Source organism: Falco rusticolus, chromosome 1 (genome assembly GCF_015220075.1).
Source record: "Falco rusticolus isolate bFalRus1 chromosome 1, bFalRus1.pri, whole genome shotgun sequence".
NCBI classification, from domain to species: Eukaryota; Metazoa; Chordata; class Aves; order Falconiformes; family Falconidae; genus Falco; species Falco rusticolus.
This window is the reverse complement of record NC_051187.1, coordinates 108,525,967-108,540,977: the sequence shown is the minus strand read 5'-3', so window position 1 is coordinate 108,540,977 and position 15,011 is coordinate 108,525,967. Positions and strand designations below refer to the sequence as shown.

Below are 15,011 nucleotides of genomic sequence, written 5' to 3'. Positions count from 1 at the left end.
CAGAGGCCAAACAATCCCTACCCACCCCATAAACATGTGTTATATGAACTGTTTGGCTCACAGGTCATATCTGGTGTGCACTTGTTTTCCCTGTTGCTTACTGTCATGAGCACTGGCACAGAAACAACAGTTAAGTCCAGTAATGATGGAACTTATCCGTGCTAGGAGTCATACAGAGCCTGACAGCATTCTTCATCACAGCTTTTACTGAAATATAAACAATAAGCAACAATGCAGAGAGGGCCAGCGCTTGATTTTTTCAATGAAAACCAAGGGTAGGTGACACTATATACTTTCAAATTCTTTCTGCAAAACCCAAAACATTACGACAAATTTGGCCATTGCCTGCATCTGCTGACTTTACAATCAAAACAAAGATTATATTCAAAACAGCCATGAGTTGTATAATCCAACACATAGTGATAGGTCAACTGAAATACTATACATTGTGAATCAAGACAATGCAGACTAACCTAATGAGAGCCTTTTCTCCAAAGTAATCTCCTTTTTGTAGATTTTTAATCAGCTGAGGCTGTGAGTGATCTGCAGTACTCTGGGTAACTATCACCTGGAAAATACAGGAACCAAAATTTAGCAAGGTAGAGTTTCAAAGTATTGCATGGTTTCCCATTCTTTTCTATTTCATAAATGTCTTAAACTCATAATGCTGCAGAAAGAGTTATAAATACATGTAATTTTACTCCCTCCTCTGAAAGATCAAAACCATTAGACATTCCCTGACACCTCCGATTTTTGCCGAGACGGAAAAATGAATATGCTCATTAATGCCCACCCCCCAAGATTTCCCCCCTCACACCTTTTAAAACAGAGCAAAATAAATGGCATTCTAATGAAAAACTGAAAAATACTTCGTGTGCAGGCATCAAATGAGCTGTCTTCTCAGCTAAACAGATAACCTCCAGAAACATTAATTAACATCTCCCCCCTCATGAAACCGCTTTCACAGTAGCACACATTCTGCTGCTGCCCACACCCTTTAGCAAAAAACAAACCAGAATATCTTCAGACATAGACACATTTTGGAAACTTGAAACCCCTAGGGAAGTTTATTGAAGAAAATTCTCCTGATTTGGTTCTTTAGAGTCCTGTGTCAGCCTCCAATGTAACAGCTGAATGGTAAAAGCTGCTGCTTTACTCCTCTGGGACTAACAAATGAAAGGAATAGACCCTGAGTCACCAAGAAAGCCATTCTCCATTAAACCTAGGACTCCATTATTTCTTAGATATTTCACAAGCCTACGTTTTGCCCATCAGATATTGAAACATCCAGGAGAAGACATAGGATCAAACCTCATTTACAAAAAAAATTGACTTTATATCTCTACTACAGTGTCAAGAGACTTCAGGACATACTTTAATTACATTGTAATGAGAACAGTATAACATGGGTTCATTGTGAATGAAAATTAGGCTCCATAAGTCTCCAGAATGCTGCTTCAGGCTTTTATCACAGTACTGTGAACTTAACAGCATCCTCAAAAACTCTCTGCACAGATTTTACTGAAGACCACATCCCTCAAAGTAGCTTTTGAAATACAGGTGTTTTTATATGTTACTTTATAAGTTAGATTTATTATACCTTACCTTTCCTTTTGCTATTATGAAGAAAGTATTTCCCTCTTCTCCTTCCCGAATAACATAATCTCCCTTGTCATAGTACTCCTGTTGGGGGGCAGGGGGCCACGGAGAGAGACAATATTGACCAATACATCATTAGCCTCTTTGAAAATTCTGATAACTATGCAGAGTTCTTAACACATCTGGGTGTTCAATTGATGTTTAACTTCCTATCTCCTGCATATGTTGCACTCCATAATAATATGCAAGCATTCTACTATATAAGGCATGGTGGCCAATCTGTAATGTATTTTAATGCAGCAATGCGTTATTTGTTAAAAAAAAATATTAACACTGGTATCATCCCTATGAAGCAGGGAGAAATGAGGTAGAAAAAAAAATCAAAAGCTCTTAAAAGAGTTCTAAATCAAAATCCCATTTCCATAAGTCATTTTGGGCTTGGCACCTCAGTGGGAATGCCCAAATCATCAATTGCAAGCCACCAAAGCACCAAGTTCTCTGTGTCTGCTAAGGAACCCTGCCTTTATTACCTAATTGTTCAACTTTCAATCAAGCATTTTTTCCATGTTAACCTTCAGCTTTGTGATCTGTTCCTCATAAATAACCATCTTTTCTTCCTTTCTCCAAGCATTTCCTAAAAGTTCTCCATTGCCAGGAATCCCACAAAAAAAAGACTCGCTACTTAGGATACTGTGTGCTAAGGCCATTTGCTGTTTTGCATAATTGGCACCATGATCTGTCTCCTCATCTCCTTGTGCTATGGCCATGCATCACTCTACCTGCCTCTTCCAACTTGTTGGGACCCAGGCTGTTTCCTGAGGAACATTTGTTCTCCATCTGCAGAACTCTTCCAAGACTGGAATTCCTACAGACTTTCCCTATACAAAAAGGATTGTTACCACTGCTTTTGGAAAGTGTCACAGCTATGACTATATACCAAGCCTTTACCTCCAAAGGCTGCTGGCAGATGAGCCCTAAGACACAGATGTTTTGATGGTTTTGTATGTTGAAGTCCTAAGGCCTTTTTTCCCTTATATTTTGCAGTGTTATGTAGTCCAAGGCATATGAAAGTATTACATATCCACATTGCAAACAGGTAAAGCGTGATTACCAAAAAAAAAAAAAGTCAGAGACTTGGACAGCAACTTTGTGCTTAATCTACTTTAATAAAGGCTAGATTATAGATCCTCTTATCTACTTGCTTGACCTACTTGCTTGACTCTGATGCCAAAAGTGTAACTTATGCCACTAAATGTTATTATTTGCTGCCAGTCTGGAATTCCACTCTGACCACTCCAAAAAACCTGCCATGTTAAAAAAAAGCTTAGTTGTTTTTTCGGTTTTGTTTTGGTTTTGTACTTATTTATTCATCTTTATTATTTTGAAAGCTTACTGAATACTATTTAGAAAAACTTAACAGTATCTTACCACCTCCAGGCAGTCCATGATCTTGGTTAATTTATCTTCAGGTAAGTTTTTGAGCAGGGACACACTTCCAGAAAAGAGGGGGGGGGGGGGAAGTAGTTATCATTAACACTTTTTTCATGATCTCTTCTCATCCATACATTTGTACAACCACATTTTACAACTAGCTAAACTTTGTAAGGTTCAAACATTCTCACCTTGTTCCTTAGATAAATTGAATTCGCACAACTTGCAGCTTAGAAATGTGGGAAATGTTGGTCAGTTTGTAAATCAACTTTGTATTTCAGCAGGGAAAAAAACTCTAGCAGGTACATGGCCTAATTTCAAAATTCAGTCATATAGAAGCCATTAACTGCAAACCCAAGACATTACAGTAGTCCAATAATGTATTTTCAAATGCACTGCAGAGACTTCAGTATTACTTGGACAGCCATTAAAAGAGACTCCAACTAGTGATGACTTGGTGAACTTGCTGGTAAGAATGAAAAAACTTCCCATCCGGAGCACTTGGACTTCTACAAGTTAGGAAATCATAGAGGTCTCTAGCTGCTCAGGCTCAGCAAAGAAGTATTTATAGAATCAAAGATGGAGATGGATGCAAAAATACACAGGACATTCTATGCATGGCCAGGCTTGAGATCTAAATTTGAAGCTGTAACAGAATGGTCATTCTTTGTTAAAGACAGAAAATAGGAAATCAGCTAACTATGGTTTGAAACCTCTAATTTGACCTTCTTCCCAAGGAAAAGCACTGTACAGCTCTCAGTGTTCCCTGCAGGAGAGAGCATTGTTGTACTCTGCAGATTTCCTAGTAATTTATGTTGGAATTAGTTCATAAACCGAGATGTGCAGTTCTCATATTCAAGTCTCCAAGGGATGAGGAATATTCCTTAATCTACTCCAGCAGCAAATTAACTTCTAGTTGGAGGATTTATTTAACATATTGTTTTAACATCTAGCCATGTAATCCTTCCTATATATTTGTTCCATTACTTGAAAGCATTCAAGCACCTATCACTGTTTCCTAACGTAATACAGGAGAAAAACAATCAAAATGGGAAAAACAGTTTTGTGAATCCTAAAAAACCCAAGAGGTAAATATTCAGGCTTTTGAGGATCTTTGCATTGAGTGCCTCTCCCTCTCTCTAAGACAGGTGCAGTATTGTTGTGCACCTTAGGAGCAGCCCAAACCAGTATTAGAAATGCATTATTTTTACCTTCTAAGGAAGTTTCTGTATTGCTCTTGTCTTGTTTGTGCGGTCACTCTCATGATATTTTGAAACACTTCTCTGTCCAGTGCCCATGTTTTAACATTGGTGATCGCTTTAAGAAAACAACAAAATCAACAATGTTTCTGTATGATTTGATGGAAGATATTACAGTATCAGGTCACGGTACAAGACAGACCAGCTCTTTCAAAGTGCCCAAGGCCAGACTTTAAAATATCCAGCACTTTCTGCAGTCAGACTTTTAAAAGGATTCAGCTCCCACTTAAACAACGCTCACTAAAGTAAGACATAGCTTTCCAAATGGTTCCTCGACGGAACGCTTTCCATGCAACTCTGCAGGCTGAGTAACTTTGAAATCCTAGCCACAAACGGGGCTGAACGCTCGTGAAGATCTACTCCTCATTGTGAGCAGTCATTGCACTCAAAGGCTGCAATGTAATCAGCAAAGGAGCTGATTTCAAAGAAACAAAAACTTGGCTGAAGTTTTCCAAAATCTATGAGGTAAATGCTGAATACTATGGCTTGGATCCATCTCTAATTCAGATTACATGCAAATGTTTGTGAGAGAAATAACAGAGGTCAATAAATACATTTTACTTCATTTAATCCTGTGATCCTCAGACAGTTTTCCTCCAGTGTAGCCATTTTATAAGAGAATAAAGGGTAATCAAAACATTAATGATTATCTTTCAAAAGGTAATCAAAATATTAGCACAGTTAGTATTTATAAGATTCACCATCAAAGGTGCAAACCACTAAGCAGCCTCTGTGTGCAATCAATGACACAGCAGAACACACTGCACTTCTTATTTTTTTAAGCAAAATAAGGTGATTCTATTTAATTTAATCTCTTCTTCTAAAAGATGCTACACTATATTCAGCATTTTTCCTTCTGTCATAAGAAGGAACAAAACTGTTTTCTCTGGGATAAAGGAAAGCTACAGAAAAAATTAGAGCGATTGATTTCCTCGATTTATTATAAACATAGAATCAGTTTGGCAGGAAAACAACCTGCCAGGTTTAGAATCATGCACAGTCATTGGTCTTTGTACTTAAACCTGATATACACATATGCTCTTAACTGCCATTTATCAAATTAGCTCAAAAAATATTTTTGGATGCTGGAAGGGAGAACAAAGGTATTGCTTTGGTTTTGTTTTCTCCTAAATAACACCTTTTGGTTTACTTTGCATGAAGAAAATATGGCAAGTATCCAAGCTATCACGATGCTTTTCCTGTACCTTGCACCTTAACCAAATAAAGCAATTATACAGCTAGAAAAAAAAGCTTGTAATCTCAAAGATGAGACAGAGAAATTCAGAAACATAGGAGTAAATCATGTTCCCAGTTTCAAATACAGCTACTGCATGTAAAGATGCTGCTGGGTAGCAGCAGCCTTTGAAATGCTGTCTGGCTTAAGACCTTCACTTGTCAGTTTTCAAAGGCTGCAGGTAAAGGAAATCACTAGATCCAGCATCAAGAAGGGGTTTTCACATATGTATTTACTAGTCATGCTCAGTTATGGCATTGTACTGCTCTTCCTCTACAAGCAGCAGCACAAGAAAGCTGTTGGAGTGGGGAGGGTTTCCGCAGTGATTTTAAGCATTCAGACACCTTTTCTTGTCCGTAATCGGACGATTCTTGTCCTATCACAAAACCAATTAATGTTAACAAAGGTCTAAAGCAGCATGACATCCTACTATGCAGAAATACTATAACACTAATACTATACACCAGGCAAAAAAGAAAAATAGGGAAGTAGAACAGTGTGCCAGTGAAAAAAATAATCACATTATTGATGCAGTTCTGTTTATCAAGCAGCAACAAAAATAGATTACATGTAATAACTTCCATCTGCACAGCTAGCAATGATTAAGTGCTTAAACTGGGTGCAGGAAGAAAGACCAGAAGCTTTTGAAGCAAACAACTCATTTTATTGCATTTGCTCCTTTTTCATGAACTCTTCGTACTTACTAGTGGTTCAAAGTTCCTGCAGATTTAGACAGGAACAGAAATTAGCCTGCAGACATAAGTAATACTTACAGAATGGTGGAAAGTGGAAAAATGGTTAATTTAATCATATTTGGTCACTTACTGGTCTGTCACAGAATAATTACGGCAGGTTAAAAAAGGAATTAAGGGGTATTTGACAAATGAATTCTGAGTCTTATGTGGGAATAGGGATATTTGTATCAGAGCAACGCTAAACTCTATCCTGGTCAGCTGGTAAACATAAATCAAGAGCCAGTATTTGCCTCAGAGAAGCAGTACGTCTCAACTAGAAGCTTCATCTCTCCCACATTTGAGATCAAACTCAAATCTTCTCCTGAATACCAGTCGCAAATGCCAAATGCAAATGGATCTTGGCAAGACTCAGTAGCTTAATGACATAGAACTAAAAGAAGTACAAAAGTAACTAATTTCTACATATTTTATTTCCTCTTGAATTAAGCTTTACCTGCTCGATTAAAAATGCCATGGTTTAATATCTTTTCAAACTCACTGTAATTTCAGCCTCAGGGTTACATTTGACAAGAACATAAGAGCCAAAGGACGATTGCTGCTACTAAATTGTTCAACATTAAAACACAATCCTTCCTTACACAGTTAGTTTAGTCCAGGTGTGGCTAACCAGCATACTTTGGAGATGCCTAATTTTTTATCAAAGGTCATGCTACAGATGGAATTATATTCATGGCATAGCATTATTAGAGTTCCCAAGCAGAAAGAATTCAAGGAATGAAATGTGAGCTTACTGTAGATAATCAGGACATGCATACATCTACTAAATGAAAACTTCAAAGAAAATCTGGATATAACAGGGACCTCACAAAAGTATATAGTTTTCATTTTGAGTAATGTTGTTATAATAAACCTTAGGTACCTTTCACAGAGGCTGTCCGTGTGCAGTTGTATAAAATGGCTAGTTCACCAAATGCTGTCCAGGCAGGTATTGAGGAGAGTAGTTTATTCTGTTGAAAGACTTCCAGACTGCCCTCTGTCAAAAATCGTCATGATAACAGGTATTAAAACTGAGCTCAACAGCACAGAGGGGAAAACACATCAATATATTTCTGGCTTTGCACTCCCTGGAGCACAGGAATGGGAGCAACGATGCAAACAGTGCTTTGAACCACATGTTAAACCAGTAGAGATTATTATTTTTCCTCTCCCCAAATGTCTTGCTAATCTACAAATCTGGTCTGGAAGGGAAGGAAAGCTGAGAAAAACTTATCAACACTAAAAAGGCCATAGAAAAGTGCTGTTCTAAATCCTGATGGGATAAATCTTTTCTACAGCAAACTGTCAGTACTGGTTCAGATGGTGTGATGTAGACAAGCAAGTCTTAAAATAATGATCACAGGAGAAATTACTCATAAGGTTTGTCTGTTCATATACATGTATATGTATTTATGTGCAGAATGCAAAGGAGAAGGCAGACAAATGAAAAGCGCATTAAATCTTCCTTTAAGAAATTGTCCTTGAGCCTTACTATGAACCTAGCAAAAGTCAAAGCAAATCTGAATTTCTTCATGGGTTATGGCCCCAAAGAGCCCTCCCCTAAACATGTTCAGAAAGTTTGTCCCTCTTCTCTCAAAGACACCCGCTGACTCCTCAAAAAAGGTCTAATGGGCCAGAAAAATTTCCAGGTGCGCAACTTCTTCCTCATATTTAATCTGTTTTTCAAAATATTATCATTTTGCCTAGCAAGAATATAGCTACCCCACTGCAAATCTGACTCCCTCTTTCTCCCTGCACCATCTTTGTTAACCTAACACAGCTACCATGAATTTTTCAAACTAACCCATCCATATGAAGCCAGAAATCAGAAGATGTGCTTTCCAATCTATACCAGCATGCTCCTGGCTTAAATATTCCTGCCTCAACAGAACATACTCTTTACAGCATGAACTCTGATTTATATGAGCCTCTGGGCCTCCTAATTGTCCAGAACTGATGAAGTATGCAAATTAATCACAAATACTAATTTTTTTTCTTTTTTTTATAGTGAGATGATGAAAGAGAGTATTGCTGCTAGGAGCAACTTTCAGTTGTTCCTAAAACTTGGGCTCCACTATGGGTGATCTGAGATTTGAGTGTAAGCACAGTAGCAATCAGTGCAGATAAATGGACGACTGCAGTGAGATTACTTCAGACCTGTCTTTATTATTTTAGGGAAGTCTTCTTATCCTACAGCTTGTTTTTTGTTTTGTTGTATTGTGAGTTTTTTCCAGGAAAAATAAGCAGCTGGTTTTTTTAACAAAAAAAAAAATCTAAGCTTTGAGAATGGTAAACTCAGACTTCATCTCTCAGTTTCCCATACACAGAAAACTGGTATAAACTCTCATGAATGTTGAAAAGTAAGTTTTATTTCAGAAGTGGCTGCACTGTTGAGCAGGTTTCTGTACTTTAAATTATACCTGCTCTTCCTTCAGAGAAGAAAGGGTTGGCTATACCTACAACAGAAAAGATTTGCTGGCCTCTAGGTTTTCAGAAATGGAAGAGGTCACAAAATAGCATTAAATCAAGGTTCAAGTTTCTAAGGTGCTTTTTGTTGCTCTCACTGTTTCAAAAAGTCACAGGTAAAACGTGCATTGCCCTAGCAGGGCCAGCATAAATGATTTAAGAGCACAAACATTATCATTGTGGTTTCCTGCAAAGAATTCTAAATTACTTTCCTGTTTCTTGTGCTTGTGCATTGTATGAGTAAGCAGTATTCACCTTTGAGCACAAAAATGTGATTGCCCGGCTCTCCCTGTCTGATGACATAGCTCCCTTGCTGGAAAGTCCTTTCATACATACATTCCACCATATCCCGGATCTGGTGAGGGTCCAGTCTCTTCAAGAACTGATTTTTATTCAGGGCATCCATGATAAGCTTCTTCTCACTGGTTTCAAATAAAAAACCAAAGTTTAAAAGATGTGGCATGGTTGGGGTATATCATTCACCAGGTATTCATTCCTCTCAGGATGGTCCCTCTCAATTCTAACACATTTGTGACCAGTACCACTGACAAACGTTACAATTCTTGCAGTTAATACACATCCCATTAGCTGTGCCATGCTATGGCCTCTTTCTTCCTGTGTGACCCTGCCTGCAGAAAGCATCAGGTCAGATGTAAAAAGGCCCCCAGTAGAAGACATGCTCCCCAGAAAGTGTTGCACTGCTTCTCACCACATTCTTTCCCCATTGCACAACTAAGGTATATAGCCTTGCTTACCTGAAAGTAAGAAACATGAAAGGTATGACTTTACATATCACTGCCCGTACAGGAAAGGCAACCCGTTACAAAATCAGGTCCACTTTTCCGACATTCTAATACATTTTTTATAATATCCAGCAAAAACATAATACCAATGATAAGAACAAGGTTAAAGTCAACACTGATGGTACTAAGACCTCATGAAGAGTTTCTCCCTTGTGGTGAGGAAAGATGCAAGGAAAGAAAAGTATGCAAAAACAGGATTCACAGGTGCTGCTGTTAGGAAAATGTTAGAAGACATTGGTAGTGGAAAAAATGAAGCAAGTTGTAAACAAATGTGATCAAGAAAATGACTACAGAAAACTTCCCTTGCCACCTGCAAAATAACATTGATCCTGTGGCATTCCCCGTTCATAGTTGCTAAGCCAATTTATGATCAGGACACGATCGCAAGGTCAGCTTGCAAAGTACCTGTTGAATGTTGTCCCAAAACTCACATAGTAAGTCCAGGATCCAGGAAAGGTGTGTGTGGAGGTGGAGGGTTCATGCTGATACCTCCCATATTGCTTCTTGCCCTCCGTCCACTGCCCTGTAGAACTCTTTCCACCTCTCCTTTGCCCGCTTCCTTTGCCCAGATGACAACAAACAGCATAAATGGTCCTACCTGAGTAAAAATCCTGTAGTAGTCTGCTCATGTGGGATGCCAAATATACTGTCTCCTGAAGGATGACTAAACATAAGGGAACCTTCCCAAAGCAGGCCCTTTACTGCTTTTAGGAGTTTTTAGGGCATAATCAGAAGTAAAAATATAACACAAAGGCTTGTGGATATAGGTATGCAGCCATTAATGCTGGACCTCTTTGCTTTCTAAAATTCAGCATTCAAGGCAATAAAGTTACACGATACGCACTTTGTGATACTATAACAAACTACACCCATCCCAAGCTGTTTTGTTAAAAAGTCTTTGGAAATGGTTCAGGGCACCCATAAAAGTCAGACAAAAGGCAGGTAAATCAGTGACCAAGGACTAGCCTGTCAGGGCCCTGAGGGCAGTAAAAGGCCTTAATTACCCTGACCAGCCTCACGTGGGACCACCACCCATGCACCCTCTGCCCATCTGTCTTTATAACCTAAGCTTACGTCTGGGCATTCACTTCTTGCCTGAGCTATATTATAGAAATAATTGATTTGGTTTTGTCCTCTGGATGGGTATTGGCCTAGTTATTTTAAGTACTTTGTTTTGGTCTCTTGGTTACAGCTCACATCTGAGTGGTCTCTTCTTCTGCCAGACTCCTGGTGGACCCTGTTCTCACCACCCTGCTCTGCCCGTCCTGTCCACGCCTGGTGGGATGGTGCCTTGGTTAGTGAGGGCTTTGCCTGTGCTGCAGTCACCGCTGATTCACACACTCTTGCAGAGAAACTCTGTTCTCGCTGCTCCCCGAGACAGAGCCTCTGCACCACTTCCTGCAGCAGGCAATACACATAAATGGGGGAGCTGTAAAGGCAAGAACAGTCTATCTGAGCCACCAGTGGATGAGCCCAGTGGTTGGATTTTAAGAAGATGTGGAAAAATCAACAGTGGATGAATCCACTAATAATGACTAACTATCAGAGAGAAAGCTGGCTTACATCTGTACCAGGCCATCTATGAGCTCTGATTGACTTGTCTATGTTCTGGGTCAAGGGCTTCCTATAAAGCAGTGCCTTGAATCCATGCCAGAAATGAATGCAATTAAGCAACTGCTGCACTGATGGAGCTTTTATGGACCTACTGAGTGCTTTTCCTTTACTGCTGAAATGAAAGATAAATTCTGCCTTGAAGTCCCTGTGTTCTTAATATGTCTGTGTAAGGAAGCTATGCAACAAAATAAACACCCTAACAGCTTTCTGAGGCATTTAAGGCTCACTCTTGCTTGTATTCATAGAACAATGCAAGGTTATCATCAAAACTAGATTATGTGGGGAAATCTCCTGAAGAAAATCCAGGAACAAACAATTAGTTAAAGCAAGTAAGCAGACTTACAATGTTACTAGCTGCATAATGAATGAAAATAAGTAAAGGTGATGAGATGAGGCAAGAAAAATAAAATCAGGTAGCTATGGTAAGGATTGTGTTTAGAAACAGAGATCATAACTTTGTTTCTGCTGAAAGCAACAGGGTTTTTAGAATATAATCTCTAACTTTGTTTTCTGCTAAAACCAACCTTGCTTATTTAATTCACCCTGGACTGCATCATGCATACAATACTACAATAAAATACAGTAATGGTTCATAAACTCATACTTAAAATGAGCACTAATACAGGACAGGAGGCTTTGCTGTTTTCAGAAAGTGCTGCTGCCCAAAGAGTGAAGGACACATGAGTACAACAGCCATAGCTCAGGCTCCTGAATCAGCTGCTTAGTCATTTCATGTGCATGCAGCACAGTATCTATCTAACAGTTCTCTCTCCATTGTTTTCCTCAGCTTCCCCTATACCTGCCCCACTTTTGAGAACTGCTGCTGGAAATAACCAGATGTCCTGAAGACGTTTAATCCTGCATTGGTGCCAGTCACTGTCCTGATGAATACTACTGCATGGCTAAAAAGGGGGCGCACAGCTCCACACAACTGTACTGGTGTTGAGATATTTCTTGGTCTTGCCACTAGCAGGACTTTCCTTCACTGCCCAGGGCCAGCTCTGCCATAGCACCCTCCTCCTGGTTTTGTTCCCCTCCCTGCTTTTAGCTCTTGTGAAAATGTTTCCCCTGCCTCTTTCAATGCATTCCCAGTCAATCATATGAAATAGCACTTGACACTTTAAGAAAGGCTTTTTTGTGAACAGGATTAGGTATTTATTCCTATCATAAGAGAGATGTCATCTCATAGGTACAAGGGTACAAGATATACTTTGCAGAGCATTGCTTTCTCTTAATATACCCATCTGCTACAATAAGAGATTTTTGGTTATCTGCTGTCATTGACTGGTAAAAGATATCAATGTCAAGTGTCAGAATAGTTTCTCCCCAAACAATAACGGCTGATAAGAGAACTGGGTCATGATCCTGAGCCCATAATGAAAAGGGACTTGATATAGACAACTTAAATGCTGCTGATGGTGATAGCATGCTCTGGAAGGACACAGAAAAATGGAGAATCAAGTCCTATGGATACTGAGACACCCAGATACTTAACACAGCAAAGGATAAGAGATTAAAATTTTTTCCATTTGAAAGACTTGTTCGAGAGATCTGCTTTCATATACCGTGTTCAAGCTCAAATCTTTAGGCTTCAGTTAAATGTTCAATGCTCAAACTTCCATTAAGGAAAAACTCTTATTTTTGGAAATTGAGAGGATTTATCAAACTAGTTCAAGAGATGACATATATACATGAGAAAATATCCACTCATAGGGGATAGATCAAGAACGATTGAAAACTTCTAAAACTTTCATGAAAATTATTCATGCTGAGATACTCCAAACAAAAGTATGGCACTTAAAATTCTGCTAAATGCATAGCATAAAATTGTGCCATTTGTTTTACAAATGTTTCTAAAAGGAACTAGTAACACTCTGGACTCAATGCAAATTTAAGAATGTAGCATGGAGCTTCCCCTCCTTTTGAAACAGCTCTTCTCACAACTGCAGAACAACACTGTGCAATTGCCTTATGCAGAAGTGGGGCTGCACTAAGTCCTGTCTCTGTAAAGGGGAGGCAGCTACCTATACCAGTAACTCTGAGCACTGCTATGGACACTGTTAGGCTAAAGGATCGGTATTTTTTAATTACAGTAGACAGAATTCTGTAGACAGTGAAGGTGAGACATTGTCCTTACATGTATGCCAACTGTCTGAATTTGACCTGCTACAGTATTTACAGCCGAGGTAAAGAAGCGCAGTGTGTGCGCCTTCCAGCATTTGGTTGTCTCGTCAGCAAGGTGATGGTGGCTTAAACAAGTGTATGTGTATCATAGGCTTATCTAACGGAGGGGCATAGTAGTGCTATGTCTAAAACAGTTTTGTGGTGGTTTTTTTCACATCTGTTTGCTTCCAAACTGTTTCAAAATCAAACGATACTTTGGCCACTATTGCATCCAAAGATAATGTGCCCCCACCCCAGAAGTCTGAGCAAGACCTTTCACTATTACTTGATTTATTGGAGAAAGCATAAATTCTTCGCTCTGTGACTACAATATATGTTGGTCTATGAAATACATCTTCTATAAGGGTAATTTAAAAAAGCATTCTGTCCAGGTCTAAGAGTTGACACAGAGCAGAAGCTAACATTAAGCTGGCTGTGGCAGGAAAAAAATGTTAACTTGCAAATGACAAATACTTTGGTATTCTGGTTTTGACTGTGATAGAGTTAATTTTCTTCTCAGTATCTGGTGCAGCGCTGTGTTTTGGATTTGGTGTAGGAAGAATGTTGATAACATACTGATGTTTTTAGTTGTTGCTGGGTAATGTTTATACTAAGTCAAGGGCTTTTCAGTTTCTCAGGTCCAGCCAGTGAGAGGGCTGGAGGGGCACAAGAAATTGGGAGGGGACACAGCCAGGACAGCTGATCTGAACTAGCCAAAGGGGTATTCCAGGCCACAGAATGTCAGGCTCAGTATATAAAGCTGGGGGAAGAAAGAGGAAAGTGGGGCGATGTTTGGAGCGATAGTATTTGTCTTCCCAAGTAACTGTTCTGTGGGATGGAGCCCAGCTTTCCTGGAGATGGCTGAACACCTGCCTGCCCATGGGAAGTATTAAATGAATTCTTTGTTTCGCTTTGCTTGCGTGCACGGGTCTTGCTTTACTTACTAAACTGTCTTTATATCAACCCACAAGTTTTCTCACTTTTACTCTTCTGATTCTCTCCCCATCCCACTGTAGGAGGAAGTGAGCAAGTGGCTCTGTGGTACTTAGTTGCCAGTTGGGGTTAAACCATGACATTTGGGTATGAGTTCCAAGTTTTTTTAAAATTGATCACATCACAGGAACTGAGGGTTCATTAGTGTCTTGCATATGTATTAACTCATCACCCATACTTGCTGTACATAATCCAAGATGTCTAGTCTTTCAAAGCCTAAGATATTTGAACAAAGTCACTTTGATCACTGCAAAGCGGATGACATGTACCCATCAATAAGGCAGATTTGTTTCAGAACCACAGCCAAAGGTTTCAAAGACATGAACTCCTGGAGATGGTCTAAACTGTATATAAACCCAAAACTAGTCTGAACTGTCTTTTACCTAACTACTTAGGGCAAAAAGAACATTAATAGAAAGCATCACTAAAAAAAATCCCAACAACAAGAAAACCCCCACCTGCTGAAACGCCAATAACACAAGACCATATTTCACTATTTAATCGTCTTCCTGACTACTGGACCACACTTGGACCTATATGTAAAACACAGAAAGATTACCACTTCATTTCTCACCAAGAGCTAAAGCTAGAAAATGGTCACTTGCAGAAAATGAAGTTTAAAAACACTAGGTAAAATATGAAGTTGAAGTTTAACAGTCCAAGAAAATATATTTGTAATGTCTGGAATGATCTACTGAATACTTAAGATACCCTAGAA

At 39.1% G+C, this 15,011-nt stretch overlaps 1 protein-coding gene across 1 annotated transcript in view; it reads right to left on the bottom strand.

Annotated features, from left to right (window-relative positions):
• Positions 1-15,011, bottom strand: part of PRKG2 (protein kinase cGMP-dependent 2) — a 33,293-nt gene that overhangs the window by 12,429 nt on the left and 5,853 nt on the right. The window contains exons 3-8 of the mRNA XM_037395063.1: positions 8,976-9,142; positions 7,138-7,251; positions 4,242-4,347; positions 3,028-3,091; positions 1,606-1,683; positions 474-568 (exon numbers count right to left, since the gene is read on the bottom strand). Of these exons, the coding sequence (XP_037250960.1) occupies positions 474-568; positions 1,606-1,683; positions 3,028-3,091; positions 4,242-4,347; positions 7,138-7,251; positions 8,976-9,142 (624 nt within the window). The remainder of the gene's footprint in view (positions 1-473; positions 569-1,605; positions 1,684-3,027; positions 3,092-4,241; positions 4,348-7,137; positions 7,252-8,975; positions 9,143-15,011) is intronic.